The 14604-nt window shown below is 43.9% G+C and overlaps 1 protein-coding gene across 3 annotated transcripts in view; it reads right to left on the minus strand.

Annotated features, from left to right (window-relative positions):
* pofut2 (protein O-fucosyltransferase 2) overlaps positions 1-11469 on the minus strand; it is a 52494-nt gene extending 41025 nt beyond the window's left edge. For 2 of the 3 annotated variants that reach the window (XM_060929011.1, XM_060929012.1), the window contains exons 1-3: positions 11265-11469; positions 5183-5433; positions 4935-5079 (exon numbers count right to left, since the gene is read on the minus strand). In XM_060929011.1, coding sequence (XP_060784994.1) covers positions 4935-5079; positions 5183-5433; positions 11265-11437 — 569 coding nt within the window. In that variant the 5' untranslated portion in view covers positions 11438-11469. Of the gene's footprint in view, positions 1-4934; positions 5080-5182; positions 5434-8575; positions 9344-11264 lie in introns of all 3 variants that reach the window. The other variant, XM_060929013.1, reaches the window with a different exon arrangement.
* Between the last annotated feature and the right edge of the window lie 3135 nt (positions 11470-14604).

Genomic DNA, 14604 nt, shown 5'->3' on the forward strand with positions numbered 1-14604 from the left:
CTGGTGACTCTAAATTGACCGTAGGTGTGAATGTGAGTGTGAATGGTTGTCTGTGTCTATGTGTCAGCCCTGTGGTGACCTGGCGACTTGTCCAGGGTGTACCCCGCCTTTCGCCCGTAGTCAGCTGGGATAGGCTCCAGCTTGCCTGCGACCCTGTCAAAGACACAGACACCGCTGGACGGCTGACATCAAAGACTGGACAGGGAGACCAGTGGGGGAATGTACAACCGTCACCAGAGAGAGAGGAGATGGTGGAGAGCGGTAGTGCATGCTGTGTCCATGGTCCCCGACCCTCAACAATGAGCATGGGACTAGACAGACAGACATAATTTTATACACACACACACACACACACAGAGCTCAGCGTAAATGAGTACACCCCCTTTGAAAAGTAACATTTTAAACTCTCTCAATGAACACAATTTCCAAAATGTTGAAAAGACAAAAGTTTAATATAACATCTGTTTAACTTACAACGTGAAAGTAAGGTTAATAATATAAAAACTTAGATTACACATTTTTTCAGTTTTACTCAAATTAGGGTGGTGCAAAATTGAGTACACCCCACAACAAAAACTACTACATCTAGTACTTTGTATGGCCTCCAAGATTTTTAATGACAGCACCAAGTCTTCTAGGCATGGAATGAACAAGTTGGCGACATTTTGCAATATCAATCTTTTTCCATTCTTCAACAATGACCTCTTTTAGTGACTGGATGCTGGATGGAGAGTGATGCTCACCTTGTCTCTTCAGAATTCCCCAAAGAAAATAATTTCTTTACACCACAAAGGTGAAGGCTACAAGAAGATCAGCAAAGCTTTACTTATCAGTCAGAATACTGTAGCAAAGGTGGTACAAAAATTTAAGAAAGATGGAACTGCAACCATCTCACAGAGACATCCAGGTCGTCCACAGAAGTTAACACCTCGACAGGAGCGTCTTCTGATGAGAAGGGTTGAAAGAAAAAAAAAAAAAAAATTTATATTATATATATATATATATATATATATATATATATATATATATAGGCATGCAAGTTCACTGCAGTTATCTAAAGAAGTAGAAAGCCAAACTGGGGTGACTATTTCCCGTGACACAATACGGCGTACACTGCAGAGGAATGGCATGCACGGATGCTGTCCACGAAAGAAGCCTCTCCTAAAGCCCAGGCACAAAAAAGCCCACCTAGAGTTTGCCAGGGCCCATGCTGACAAAGATGAAGACTACTGGGACTCTATACTCTGGAGTGATGAGACCAAGATAAATATTTTTGGAACTGATGGCTTCAAAACTGTTTGGTGTCGCAAAGGTGAAGAATACAAAGAAAAATGCATGGTGCCTACAGTGAAACATGGTGGTGGCAGTGTCCTTATGTGGGGCTGCATGAGTGCTGCTGGTGTCAGGGAGCTGCATTTCACTGATGGCATCATGAATTCACAGATGTATTACTCTATACTGAAAGAGACGATGCTACCATCACTCCGTGCCCTTGGTCGTCGTGCACTTTTCCAACATGGCAAAACACACATCTAAGGCCACTGTTGGATTTCTGAAGAAGAACAAGGTGAAAGTGATTCAGTGGCCAAGTATGTCTCCTGATCTGAACCCAATCGAACACCGATGGGGAATTCTGAAGAGACAAGTTGAGCATCACTCTCCATCCAGCATCCAGTCACTAAAAGGTCATTGTTGAAGAATGGAAAAAGATTGATGTTGAAAAATGTCGCCAACTTGTTCATTCCATGCCTAGAAGACTTGGCGCTGTCATTAAAAATCATGGAGGCCATACAAAGTGCTAGATGTAGTAGTTTTTGTTGTGGGGTGTACTCATTTTTGCACCACCCTAATTTGAGTAAAACTGAAAAATGTGTAATCTAAGTTTATATTATAAACCTTACTTTCACGTTATAAGTTAAACAGATGCTATATTAAACTTTGTCTTGTCAACATTTTGGAAATTGTGTTCATTGAGATAGTTTAAAATGTTACTTTTCAAAAGGGGGTGTACTCATTTACGCTGAGCACTGTTTATATACACACACACACACACACACACACACACAGAGTGGCATGCAAAAGTTTGGGCACCCTTACTGAAAATGTCTGTTACTGTGAATAGTTAAGTGAGCAGAAGATGAACTGATCACCAAAAGGCATAAAGATCTCATCTCATTATCTCTAGCCGCTTTATCCTTCTACAGGGTCGCAGGCAAGCTGGAGCCTATCCCAGCTGACTACGGGCGAAAGGCGGGGTACACCCTGGACAAGTCGCCAGGTCATCACAGGGCTGACACATAGACACAGACAACCATTCACACTCACATTCACACCTACGGTCAATTTAGAGTCACCAGTTAACCTAACCTGCATGTCTTTGGACTGTGGGGGAAACTGGAGCACCCGGAGGAAACCCACGCGGACACGGGGAGAACATGCAAACTCCACACAGAAAGGCCCTCGCCGGCCCCGGGGCTCGAACCCAGGATCTTCTTGCTGTGAGGCGACAGCGCTAACCACTACACCACCGTGCCGCCAGGCATAAAGATAAAGATGATATTTCTTTTCAGCGTTTTCTGAAAGATTTGTGTATTATTTTTGTTTTGTACAATTGGAGAGTGAAAAAAGAAAAGGAACACCATGTGAAAGTTTGGGCACACCAGTACATTTGAGTTCTCAGGTAACTTTTACCAAGGTTCCAGGCCTTAATTAGCTTATTGAGCTGTGGCTTGTTCAAATTCTTCGTTAGGAAAGGTCAGACGATGCAGATTTCAAAGCTGTATAAATTCTCTGACTCCTCAAATGTATCCCTAAAATGAACAGCCATGGGCTCCTCTAAGCAACTCCCTCGCATTCTGAAAAATAAAATAATTGATGCTCACAAAGCAGGAGAAGGCCACAAGAACGTAGCAAAGTGTTTTCAGGTAGCTGTTTCCTCAGATTGTAATGTTATTAAGAAATGGCAGTTAACAGAAACAGTGGAGATCAAGGTGAGGTCTGGAAGATGAAGAAAACTTTCTGAAAGAACTGCTCGTTGGATTGCTAGAAAGGCAAATAAAAAACCCTGTTTGACTGCAAAAAACCTTCAGAAAGATTTAGCAGACCCTGGAGTGGTGGTACACTGTTCTACTATGCAGCGACACCTGAACAAATATGACCTTCATGGGAGAGTCATCAGAAGAAAACCTTTCCTGCATCCTAGCCACAAAATTCAGCGTCTGAAGTTTGCAAATGAACATCTAAATAAGCCTGATGCATTTTGGAAACAAGTCCTATGGACTGATGAAATCAAAATAGAACTTTTTGGCCACAATGTGCAAAGGTATGTTTGGAGAAAAAAGGGTGCCAAATTCCAGGAAAAGAACACCTCTCCAACTCTGAAGCATGGGTGTGGATCGATCATGCTTTGGGGTTGTGTTGCAGCCAGTGGCACAGGGCACATTTCATTGGTCGAGGGAAGCATGGATTTGAATATATACGAGCAAATTCTGGAAGCAAACGTCACACCATCTGTAAAAAAGTTGAAGTTAAAAAGAGGATGGGTCCTACAATAAGACGATGATCCAAAACACACCTCAAAATCTACAATGGAATACCTCAAGAGGCACAAGCTGAAGGTTTTGCCCTGGCCCTCACAGTCCCCTGACATAAACATCATTGAAAATCTGTGGATAGATCTCAAAAGAGCAGTGCATGCAAGACAGCCCAAGAAACTTGTAGAACTGGAAGCCTTTTGCACGGACGAATGTGTGAAAATCCCCCAGGTAAGAACTGAAAGATTATTAGCTGGCTACAAAAAAAAAAAAAAAAAAAAAAAAAAAAAAAAAAAGTGTTTACAAGCTGTGATACTTGCCAAAGGGGGTGTTACTAGGTCCTAACCATGCAGGGTGCCCAAACTTTTGCTTCGGGCCCTTTTCCTTTTTTGTCATTTAGAAAATGTCTCATCTCATCTCATTATCTCTAGCCGCTTTATCCTCCTACAGGGTCGCAGGCAAGCTGGAGCCTATCCCAGCTGACTACGGGCGAAAGGCGGGGGTACACCCTGGACAAGTCGCCAGGTCATCACAGGGCTGACACATAGACACAGACAACCATTCACACTCACATTCACACCTACGGTCAATTTAGAGTCACCAGTTAACCTAACCTGCATGTCTTTGGACTGTGGGGGAAACCGGAGCACCCGGAGGAAACCCACGCGGACACGGGGAGAACATGCAAACTCCACACAGAAAGGCCCTCGCCGGCCCCGGGGCTCGAACCCAGGACCTTCTTGCTGTGAGGCGACAGCGCTAACCACTACACCACCGTGCCGCCCCATTTAGAAAATGTAAAAGATGAAAATAAAAAAAAAATTGTTTTTGCTTAAAATATAAAGGGAATGAGTCATCTTTAACTTTATGCCTTTTGGAGATCATTTCATCTTGCTTAACTGTTCACAGTACAGCAATTTTGACCAGGGGTGCCCAAACTTTTGCATACCACTGTGTGTATATATATATATATATATATATATATATATATATATATATATATATATAAATAAAAGCTATGCTTCCATAACCCACTTGTTCTCCAACCACCAGAACCGTAGATTGTGGTACCACCCTTACCCCCATGCTTCAGAGACAGGGACGGCGTCCCAGAGGACGACATTCCCGCCAAAACAGCAAAAAAAAAAAAATTTAATTAAAAAATTTAACACACACACACACACACACAACCAGCAACTGCAAAATAATCAGACAATAAAATATCACAAGAAAAAAAAAAGTTTAGAAAAGAAAGTCGCAAACTCTCAGCCAAAACTCACCACACCCTCCACCACCAATCTCCCAGCATGCAGTGCAGAGAGAGAGAGAGAGAGAGAGAGAGAGAGAGAGACACACACAGGGATAAAGAGAGAGGGAGAGAGAGCACCACACAGACAGTACCTGTAGTATCCTTGTTCGTCTTTACTGTATGTTAAGCGATCAACGCAGGGTCGCTCATCCACCTTCTCCTCCCATGTTCCCTCTTTCCAGCCTTCTGCATAGTTCTGCAGCACCAACACCTGACCAATGAAGGGCCCACCAGACTCTGGACACACACACACACACACACACACACACACACACACACACTCTCTCAGCTGTCCTGATACCCAGGCTGTCATCACGCGTCTGTAGCCACTGCTCTTTACCTGCGATGAATTCTTCATACTCGATGACTGGAATGTTGGCCTGCAGGCTGCTGACGCTGAAGAACTCTGCCCACGGGATCTGCACCTGGTGCATGTCAGGACTCTGCCAGTGGTACAGACGACCCCATGGGGGCAGAACCAGCACCCAGTCGCCCCGCTGCCTTAGGGTCTTCAGCAGGGATGCCATGCGGATGTACACATCCCGCCGCAGGTTAAAGCCCTCAGGAGGATTCACGTCATACAGTAGGTAGCTGCTCATTACAGCACAGGACACCAAAACACACACACTGACTCACTGGGTCCTACATTACCCACAATGCTCTGCTGTGCTGTGTGTGCTGGAGGATTCTTCCCTTGCATCATTCCTATCTAAACAGAGTGATGGATGCAGCAGCACTTTAGTCCTGTAGTCTGTCCAGATCTGTACACTCTGCTCAAACACATCAGCAAGATCTTTCTGCTTGGTTTTTAGGAGCTAATACTAAACCATGATTTATATTTGAGGTTTCTGAAATATTCTGTTCCTTTTAAAAGCCGTTGAAACTTTAACAATAATAGGAGGTTGTATTCGGTCATGTGACTTTTGCTTGCGAGTTTACTTCCGGTGAATGAAGTGGCAGTCAGGCAAACCGATTTGACTGCCGTTATGCAGAAAGCTTATGAAACCGTCTCTGACTATTTTTACAGTTTAGAGGCCAATGCACGGTCAAGATACCTTCAGAAAAGTTGCACTTTGCGATGGGATAGATCCTTACATGCTAGAAAAGAAGGATTTTTCCTACGAGTTGGAAAATTATCCATCCATTGAGTTCCCAGACATCTTAAACTACCCGGTGCTGCAGACATCGCTCTACATGGACACACAGATGAAAACCTGGAAGAGCATGGAGGCATGCAACTTTTTATATGTGACTGGGTTAAACATCTAGGGATCAGGACACTACAAGATCCTGTATTATTTTTGCCCAGGTAAGTAGCATTTAAAGGTGGAGTACGAGATTTTTTTCAGGAGTATTTTTTACCATATTGCTTGAAAAGCTCCTCACACCCATGTTGCAAGCAATACAATAGAAGGTTTGACCCAAAAATGAAACATTTTAATCCAGTCTACAGTGTAAAATAAAGGAAAAACGCCATCAAATCCTATCGAGGTAACCACCTCAAAATGATTGGATACTGACACGTCAATCAGACTGAAGCCTGCGACCCCAAACCCCCACCACCACCGTACCCTTGCGCGTACAGTATGCGCAGGGACCACTCCAGCCATTTCAAAGCAACGGACAGATAGCCTACCATTCAATGGTGGCCCTGTTTCTACTCGATAGGTAAGATAACATTATGTATTTATTACATTTTCAGATAGGACAGTGTTGTCGTTTTAACAAGTGTACACCCTGGCAGCGAGAGCATAACCGATGATACGGACCACAATGTAGGTTTTGCTAAGTTAGCATGATTTGCAAAGTTAGCTGACACAGATTGTTATACTAACGCGTATAGTCGTATTACGTCCTTGATGGTAGTTTTTCCATGGTATTTATTTCATGCATACAAACGATTTGTTAGCTTAGCTGTATGTGGCACAAACGATAACTCTTATTTATTGTTTTCTTAGTTATGAAGGCATGGCACAAGCCAGTTCGACACCAATGAAGCATGGGTTTTTGAAACCACCTCCTCCTCCCGTATCCACCATTCGTTCGGATTCACTCTCAGGCTCGGACCTGTAAGTACCATTATGTTCACATAAACATGGTTTTGGCAACATGCTTTGGAGGCGCGGGTAGGGAGGGGGGTGGAGACGCGGGGGGAGGGGGAGGAGGGGTGGAGACGCAGGGGGAGGGAGCATGGCGAGGGCGGGCGTGTTTTTCAAAATATGGCTTGCGGGAACCGTTATTCCAAAATCTCGTACTCCACCTTTAAGGGCTTTTTGTACACATCTTTGCGATGATTGCTAGGATGCTACAAGTTTTAGTATCGGGTGTAAACAAACCACAGCTGCTCGATTCTCAGTCCTCCCTGCTCTTCTCTTCCAGGTAAATCACTCACAAAGATCCACAGAAACCCCTTTAAAGACCTGGGTATTGGTGAAGCAGGATGGAGATGTTATCACAACTCACTGTAACTACATGGCTGAGGAAACAGTTTTGTGCTGTTATACACGTGAGCTCTGCTTTTGTGTTTATGTGGATCGTCTCAATTATCTTATCTCTCTTGTTGAGTGTACGAGCCCAATCTACATCATCCTTGTAAAGACTGCTAGGACATCCTGATAAATAAATTGAGAACATACACATTAGTTTACAATATGGTGACCACAATCAAACAGTAACCAAAAGCACATTTGAGGAATTGAGCATCTCCTGAACTTCAAAACATCACAAAATAATGGAAAATGGTGGGAACGGTTGGTGATTTATGAATCCAAAGGAAATAAATCAGAGGAATTTACAAATCTTTCACAAAGTGATCACTGAAAACTCGAGCGCTCTTTGACTCTGCGCCTTTTGAGGTTCAAGAGCCATCTTTGTCATCTTTTAGTAAATTATTTTGCTCCTTCTCCCTTTATTACTTCATGGTGAACCTGCAAGAAACTTTAATTACTATTTAGTTTCACGATTTGTTTGATTCAAACAGCACAAAACAACGCAAGCACAGGCATTTTAACAACTAGCAAGGTGCTGCAGTGATAACACTTTGTGAACAGTGAGCTTAGCTGACCACCACTTCATGTCTTGCACATCTAATGAGGCAGATGTGACGTCAGATCGGATGCAATCCAATAGGGCTGAAATGGTTATTCGAGTAGCTCGAATTATTTGATTACAAAAAAAATGTTCGAGGCAAATTCTTTGCCTCGAGGCTTCGTTTAATTCATGTCACCAAAGTCCGTCTACTTTAAATGTCTCTGCTATCGTATCACTCCCGCTTTGTAGATGACTGTGCAGCTCCGGTATCATTGTTTTACATGGACTGTAATAATTGACGCGCATTTCAAAGATTTAAGCCGGCGCGATTTAATTTGCTCTCTGGCAATGGTGGAAAACGAAGATACCGGTGTGCGTAAAAGGCAGAAAATGTCTAAAGTGTGGGACCATTTTAAGCTTTGTAAGGCGGACAACGTAGTGCAGTGTATACACTGTAAAACGGACCTGGCCTACCATAATAGTACTTCGTCAATGCTGCAGCACCTGAACTGAAAGCATCCTCACGTGAACTGCACTTCTCCAAGCGGACTCTGAGCCTCTACAAGGTAAAGTATTTTTATGATTGCTAACTGATATGAACACTGTCGCTTGTTAGAACATTAGTACAGTATTTGTAATTATTTGTAGCTTGTGTTATGAGTCGGTAGTGATGAGGCATGATAAGTAACAAGAGTGCAAATACCCCAAAATCTCACTCATGTAGTTCATCCCTCTTCATCTCTCCCTCCCGCGCGTGTGGCGCGCACAGACAGAGACACACACAAACACACTCACAGGTTACATCTCAAAACACACCTTCCCCATACATAAGGTAGTAATAATAAATGCTACAGATGGACAAATCTACATTCATTAGCATATAGATTTACTTTTGGGCAAGTTTATAGCATTTGTTGTACAAATCAATGTTTTTTTTTTTCCCTACAGTACATCACAGCGGCGCATGGACAGCTTTGTCTGGACAGGCCCCTTATGCACTGTGAAAGAAGCTGCAGTTTTTACCAACAGCATTTTAAATATGCTCATCACAGACATGCGCCCACTGTCCATGGTGGAGGACACAGGATTTAAGAACATGATCAAAGCTTTCAATCCCAAATACACCATTCCCTCAAGAACATACATTTCACAAATATGATGGAGCAAAAGTACTCAGAAATAACAGATACATTAAAGAGTGTTCTTAAGGAGACAGACTGTGTTGCACTGACAACAGACATTTGGACGAGTGTGGCCACAGAGGCTTATCTGGGGGTCACATCATTTTTTGGGAGATGATTGGGAAATGAAGTCCCTCTCCCTTACTACAATGCCTCTAGAGGAGAGGCATACAGCCACAAACATTGCAGATTGGCTGGAGGAGGCTGCTACCAAATTTCACACTCCTTTTGAAAAGGTGAAGGCAGTTGTCCATGACAATGGGGCCAATGTAGTGGCAGCTGCCAGAATTCTGAAAGAGAGACACGGATGGGCCTCTGTTAGATGTGCAGGGCACGCACTGAATTTGGTTGTGCAGAATACACTGAAAAATAACAAAACCATCTCAAGTTGTGTGGCCTCTGCGAGATGCCTGGTGGAGCACTTTAAAAAGAGTGAACTGGCTTGCACAAAACAAAGAAAAGCAGCAGCAAATAGGAGTGCAACAGCACATGTTGGTACAGGATGTCAGTACTCAGTGGAACAGTACACTTCATATGCTATCCAGGCTCCTTGAACAGAGATGGCCAGTGACTGCAGCTCTTTCCGATCCTGCAGTCAACCCACGGGGAAAGCATCACTATTTGGATCTGAAGCCGGAGCAGCGGATCTTGACTGAAGAGCTGACTCAGATTCTTGAACCTTTCGAGGGGGCTACAGTGTTTGAGTGGGGAACAATACGTGACCCTGTCCGCGCTTCCTCAGCTGGTACAGACCCTCAAGAAATCCACCCGGATTTCAGCTTTTGAAACTGCACCAGTGAGGGCATTTCAGGGTCTTGCAGCTGAACAGATCACTGACAGGTGGGAAGACCTGTTTGGATTTAAACCTGAGGACGCTAACACTGCCCTCCTTGCTGCTGCCTTGGACCTCCAGTTCAGAAAACTTAAGTTCTTGCCTTCTGAAGAATCATTAAAGGTCCAAAGCACAATTCAAACAATGGCACTAACTGTCAAAAGGCAAGAAAGACAGTCCAATAAGTAGGGAAATTAATCCATCACCAACATAGAAGAAGACCACCCAGCTACTCAAGCCCAGGGATCATCTCTCAGTGTTCTTGGATCATCATCAGACTCCAATAGCAGTAATGAAGAGGATGATGATGAGAAGCAAAATCAAAGAGGTGCAGAGGGAGGTCTTACAATATTTTGGTGAACATCCTCTCTCCAAAAAAGAGGATCCACTGCCATGGTGGAGAGCAAATGCAGCAAGATACCCAACCCTGGCTAAGCTTGCAAAGTCTTTTCTGAGTATTCCAGCCACCTCAATGCCCTCAGAGCGTTTGTTCTCTGCTGCTGGGAACAGTGCCTCAAAGCGTAGGGCACCTTTTTGCACTGGAACCACCATTTGCTCTTTTAAAAGGCTTGCACATGCATTGCACACACATGCACTAAGACAAATTCTCTCTTTCTCTCCCTCATGCATCACTCTAAGACAAGCACTCACTATCTTGCACAAAGACAAACATTCTACTCTACCTACCTACCTCATCTGGATACAATTGGAAACTGAACTGTACTGTTTAAGTTGGATTATTAGTAACACTTAATTTTTTTTTTTTGCTATTTTGTAACTTTATACTTTTTGTTATTTATTCTTTATTCTCAGATGGGCTATTGCAGGGGGTACACCCCTTTTTCCTTTTTTATTAAGGTAAAACTAAGGACAAAGAGGTTGTATTTCATAGGGGTTTTTTTCCATGTACATCATAAATGTTTCACAGAAAGGTTGATTAAATGGGCTTAGTTCTGGAGCCAATAAGCCAAAGGTTTTAAGCTTTGATCTAATAAAAGTGTTGAGTTTGAATAAAAACCTTTTTGGGAGGAATAACAGCCAATTGCTTGCTCATTTTAAGAAGCTTTTCATGTTGCATAACACACTATTGATATAGTTGTTTAAAAACGCAAAAGTATAATTTATCCAATTAATCGATGAAAAAAAAATCGACAGAATACTCGATTCCAAAAATATTCGATAGCTGCAGCCCTACAATCCCGCTATAACAATGTCTCTTAGTGGCGTTAGAGCGGGACACAAGTCACTAACTTCTCACAGGAAAAAGTAAACTGCAGCTCACAGACTAACATCACACCCATCTCAGTATAAACATGTTTACTGTGATCCAGGGAGGAGTTTTCCTTCGGTATCTGTGGGGTTTAGCTTACTTCACCTACCGCACGTCTCGCGCCACCGATGATGATAAACCGGAACTTCCGGCTCGAAACGCGTCGCTTTCGGATCCCGAACCAAGAGTGAAAACAACAAACAGCAACAAGACAACAAAAGAACAGTGAAAAGAAGAACATAAACACGACACGAGAGCGGATTTCTCCTTGGGTTCCGCCATTGTTTTAAAGCCATGCACTTCCGGGTGGACCAGAAAGCGACTGAGGTTGCCAGGCAACCTCCTTCTCACTTCCTGAAAAACGCGAGAGGTCGCGTCTGTTTGTTGCCTAGCAACAAACCTCATCACGTCATTGAATACACAAAACGAAATCTTTATTTTGTTTTATTTTCTTAATAAAAGCAATGTAATTCGTACATAATTTGAATTAAAGTTCCAAAAGTATTACAAACGAACAAATAAACAAATAAATACATAGGCCTACACACATACAGAAACAAAGACAAAACAAAAGCTAGATATTAATTTTAAAATTTAGTAAGAGATTGCGTACATCTCATCTCATCTCATTATCTCTAGCCGCTTTATCCTTCTACAGGGTCGCAGGCAAGCTGGAGCCTATCCCAGCTGACTACGGGCGAAAGGCGGGGTACACCCTGGACAAGTCGCCAGGTCATCACAGGGCTGACACATAGACACAGACAACCATTCACACTCACATTCACACCTACGGTCAATTTAGAGTCACCAGTTAACCTAACCTGCATGTCTTTGGACTGTGGGGGAAACCGGAGCACCCGGAGGAAACCCACGCGGACACGGGGAGAACATGCAAACTCCGCACAGAAAGGCCCTCGCCGGCCCCGGGGCTCGAACCCAGGACCTTCTTGCTGTGAGGTGACAGCGCTAACCACTACACCACCGTGCCGCCCATTGCGTACATTATTATTATTATTATTATTATTATTATTATTATTATTATTATACATAATATAGTCACAATTAAAATGTAGGGTTTATTTGGTGGATTTCTCTTTAGAAGCAGACTAAAGCAAACAACAACAACAACAACACTTCATTAACAGTTTATTTAACAAAATCAAGTTAAGATCGGGCGGCATGGTGGTGTAGTGGTTAGCACTGTCGCCTCACAGCAAGAAGTTACGGGTTCGGGCCCGGTGGCCGGCGAGGGCCTTTCTGTGCAGAGTTTGTATGTTCTCCGTGTGGGTTTCCTCCTTCCTTTCCTCCTTCCTTTATCCTGTTCTACAGGGTTGCAGGCAAGCTGGAGCCTATCCCAGCTGACTACGGGCGAAAGGCAGGGTACACCCTGGACAAGTCGCCAGGTCATCACAGGGCTGACACATAGACACAGACAACCATTCACACTCACATTCACACCTACGGTCAATTTAGAGTCACCAGTTAACCTAACCTGCATGTCTTTGGACTGTGGGGGAAACCGGAGCACCCGGAGGAAACCCACGCGGACACGGGGAGAACATGCAAACTCCACACAGAAAGGCCCTCGCCGGCCCCGGGGCTCGAACCCAGGACCTTCTTGCTGTGAGGCGACAGCGCTAACCACTACACCACCGTGCCGCCCCATTGTAAGTTATTATTATTATTATTATATAATGCATTTTCTTTTTTTATTTTATTTATTTATTTAAATCAGATTATTGTATTAGGGGTCCACACTTGGTTTGCACCCCACACTCTGTGACTGTCTTCTTGACTTCCTGACTGGCAGGCCCCAGACTGTCAGGATTGGTAATAGGACTTCAACCAGCATCATCACAAACATTGGACTCTCTGGTGACGGTGGCAGAGAAGAGGTCTATGGACAAACTATTAAACATCATGGACAATGCTAGTCACCCTCTGCACACCGTCATCAGCAACCAGAGGAGCCTGTTCAGTGACAGAATGCTCCTTCCCAAGTGCAGGACGAACAGACTTAACCTCCTAAGGCCCAAGCTGTTTTTTTACATGCATTTTTTATTTCTCTTTGCTATTTGGGCTTATTAGAACCTGATTAGAATAAAAACTAAGCATCATCTTTTGATAAGATGTACTTTTAGAGAAAAAGTATGTCCACATATGTGGATTCTTGTTCCGAATTTCCATAAAGTGCTGTCCACGCATGTGACCGCTAAGCCCTAGGAGGTTAAAAACTCCTTTGTCCCTTACACCATCAGACTGTACAACTCCTCTCTGGGGGGGGGGGGGGGGTGTAACAGGAGGACAGAGGATGGGAAGGAGCAGTAGCCTAGCCTAACAATAAGCAATACCGGACAATGTGCAATATAATGTGCAATATAAAGTGCAATATCTCTCCTGCCGCTGCCCCCCTTTTTTCCCCTCCTTCCCCCCCTTCCCCATATCTTATTCTTTTTATATATGTAAATAATTTATTTTAATTTATCTAGAAGTTTTCTCTATTTATTTTCTCTGTTTATCTGTAATGATGCTTCTGGAATCTTAATTTCCCTGAGGGAACCCGCCCAAAGGGATCAATAAAGTTTTATCTAATCTAATCTAATCTAATCTAATCTAATCTAATCTAATCTAATCGGCACCCCACAGGGATGCATCCTCAGCCCCATCCTCTACACCCTGTTCACCCACGATTGTGTCACCTCCCACAAGGACAACATCATCCTGAAGTTCACGGATGACACCGCAGTGATAGGACGCATCACTGGTGGAGACGAAACCGCCTACAGAAGGGAGGTGGCCAGTCTAGTGTCATGGTGTGAGGACAACAACCTCACCCTCAACACGGACAAGGCGAAGGAGATGATAGTGGACATGAGGAAGGAGATGAGACCTCATCGGCCACTGTTCATCTGGGAGAGTGAGGTGGAGAGGGTGAGCAACTTCAAATACCTGGGTGTTCACATCATTGAGGACCTCACATGGACACTTAACACCACACAGCTCAACAGTGACTGTACTTTCTGAGGAGGCTGAGGAAGTTTGGTATGTCGCCCAAGATCCTCAGCAACTTCTACAGCTGCATGATTGAGAGCATCCTGACCAACTGCATCACTGTGTGGTACGGCAGCGCTACAGCAATGGACCGCAAATGCCTGCAGAGGGTGATAAAGACTGCTGAGAGGCTCACCAAAACTCTACTGCCCTCTCTGCAGAGCATCTACCACCGCAAAGTCCACAGGAGAGCTGCCTCCATCCTCAAAGACCCCACCCACCCCCAGCACGGACTGTTCATACTTCTTCCCTCAGGCCAGAGGTACAGAAGTGTGAAATGTAAGACTGTCAGACTAAAGAACTCTTTCTTTCCCTCTGCCATCAGACTCCTGAACAGCTGACAGGAGTCTATAACCATGGACTACCTCCCTGTAAACTGTGCTTTTTTTCTACAAATA

This window comes from Neoarius graeffei, chromosome 9 (assembly GCF_027579695.1).
Source record: "Neoarius graeffei isolate fNeoGra1 chromosome 9, fNeoGra1.pri, whole genome shotgun sequence".
Classification (NCBI taxonomy): Eukaryota; Metazoa; Chordata; class Actinopteri; order Siluriformes; family Ariidae; genus Neoarius; species Neoarius graeffei.